Raw genomic sequence first — 1953 nt, forward strand, 5'->3', positions numbered from 1 at the left:
TTTTCTTTATTTTATTTTTTAGATTCGTAGAATATTTGTTGGCGGTTTAAGTTCTGACACTGATGAAGATGACATGAAAGAATTCTTTGAAGTATTCGGACCAGTAAGTTATTAATAGTTATTAATAGTTATAACTAATTATTAGTATCGATTTAAAAGTATTTCTGAGGTGTAATAATAATTAATTGTGTTTATTGGATCTGTTAATTATCATTATTTTAAAGTGTCGTAATAACCTTCTGTTAATACTTTGTGCATTTTAGGATGTGTCTATTTTATTAATAATTATTAATTAGTTCATTGTGTAGAAGTACAGTATAGATATTCTTGTCTCCTTAGGTTGAAGAGGTTCAGTTGATGTACGATAAACATACTAACAGACACAGAGGTAAGGGGAGGGAGAGGGAGAGAGAGAGGGAGGGAGAGAGGGGGAGGGAGGGAGATGTACAGTTACATGTACTTGTGCAGTTCCTGTTTAATTGGCTCCAACTTTTGATGTTTTCATTTGATATACTATCTTTCCTCTATCTATCCTTACATGTGTAGCTTCATTATTAGTGTTACATGTAACTCTAGTACATGTATACATGTACATCTAGTAAACATGAGATTAAATAAAGTTTATTTTTAATAAGGAAGTCTGAGTGTGTGTGTTGCCAAGTGTATAATTATCCAGGGCTCAATCATTTCCTATCTGTCTCATTCCTATGTTTTCATTCCTATACTATATGTATTCTATTCCTATACTATATGTATTCTATTCCTATACTATATGTATTCTATTCCTATACTGCTCTTGTTCATGTTCTTTAGGTTTTGGGTTTGTTACATTTGAGAAGGTTGGACCAGCTGCTAAAGTTTGCAGTATCCAGTTTCATGACTTGAAGAAGAAGAGAGTGAGAGGAACACACCATGTACCTACTGTTATGTACTGTACCTCTTCCTCCTCTCCCTTATTAGGTTGAGGTGAAGGTGGCTCAGACTAAAGAGGCTTTGGCTCATCAAGCTGATAAAGCTAGAGCAGCTGTTTCTTATAACCAGCACAACTATGGTAAACAACAACAACAACAATGATAATAATAATAAATAATAACATTTTTCTTTCAGCTGCAGGTAGTCCAGCTGCCTTCAATTACTCACCTACTTACCCATCCTTCTTCCCTCACTATCCAATGGCCTATTATGGAGGTTACGGGTACCCCAGCGATCATCATTTGCCTTCTCCTCCATTTTATCCCTCTGGTTATAACGGAGGCCCAATGCCTTTCTTTGTAAGAGGAGCAGGTGGAATCCCTGAACACTCACCGCCACTGCCTCTGTCATCACCAGATTACCTTTCTGATCACTTTCAAGGTGAGAGAGAGAGAGTGTGTGTATTATCTATACTGTCCATTATTTTTGATACCTTCCTCTCAATAGGTTTGGCCATCATCAGTAATCCGTTCATGTCCCCAACTGGTTCCCCTCCCCACGGGTTCCCTGTGCCTCCTTCAAGTTACTTAAATGGCGGAAATGTGGTTGAAGGAAGCTACTCTCCACCTACTGGCCTCTCGCCTAAGGACGCTGCCAACGGGTCACCAGTGAATGGATATACACAGGTACGCTGGTACATGTAATACACTGGTATACTGGTGGTACATGTACATTGGTATACTGGTACATGTACATGTATACATTGGTATACTGGTACATGTACATTGGTATACTGGTACATGTACATGTACATTGGTATACTGGTACATGTACATTGGTATACTGGTACATGTACATTGGTATACTGGTACATGTACATTGGTATACTGGTACATGTACATTGGTATACTGGTACATGTACATTGGTATACTGGTACATGTACATTGGTATACTGGTACATGTACATTGGTATACTGGTACATGTACATTGGTATACTGGTACATGTATCAGTATAATGGTATGCAAGCTTCAAATTTTA

General features: G+C 37.6%; 1 protein-coding gene across 1 annotated transcript; it reads left to right on the forward strand.

The window, feature by feature from the left end:
• Positions 1-22: 22 nt before the first annotated feature.
• LOC105315931 (RNA-binding protein Musashi homolog 2-like) lies at positions 23-1631 on the forward strand (the record flags this gene model as incomplete). Its single annotated transcript, XM_020007518.1, has 6 exons — positions 23-103; positions 340-388; positions 814-896; positions 961-1051; positions 1108-1353; positions 1420-1631. Coding segments are annotated over 6 exons (747 nt in total), but the record flags the coding sequence as incomplete, so codon positions are not given.
• Positions 1632-1953: the final 322 nt, after the last annotated feature.

The sequence above is a fragment of the Amphimedon queenslandica genome, unplaced genomic scaffold (genome assembly GCF_000090795.2).
Source record: "Amphimedon queenslandica unplaced genomic scaffold, v1.1 AMPQUscaffold_6839_Cont21206, whole genome shotgun sequence".
Taxonomy (NCBI): Eukaryota; Metazoa; Porifera; class Demospongiae; order Haplosclerida; family Niphatidae; genus Amphimedon; species Amphimedon queenslandica.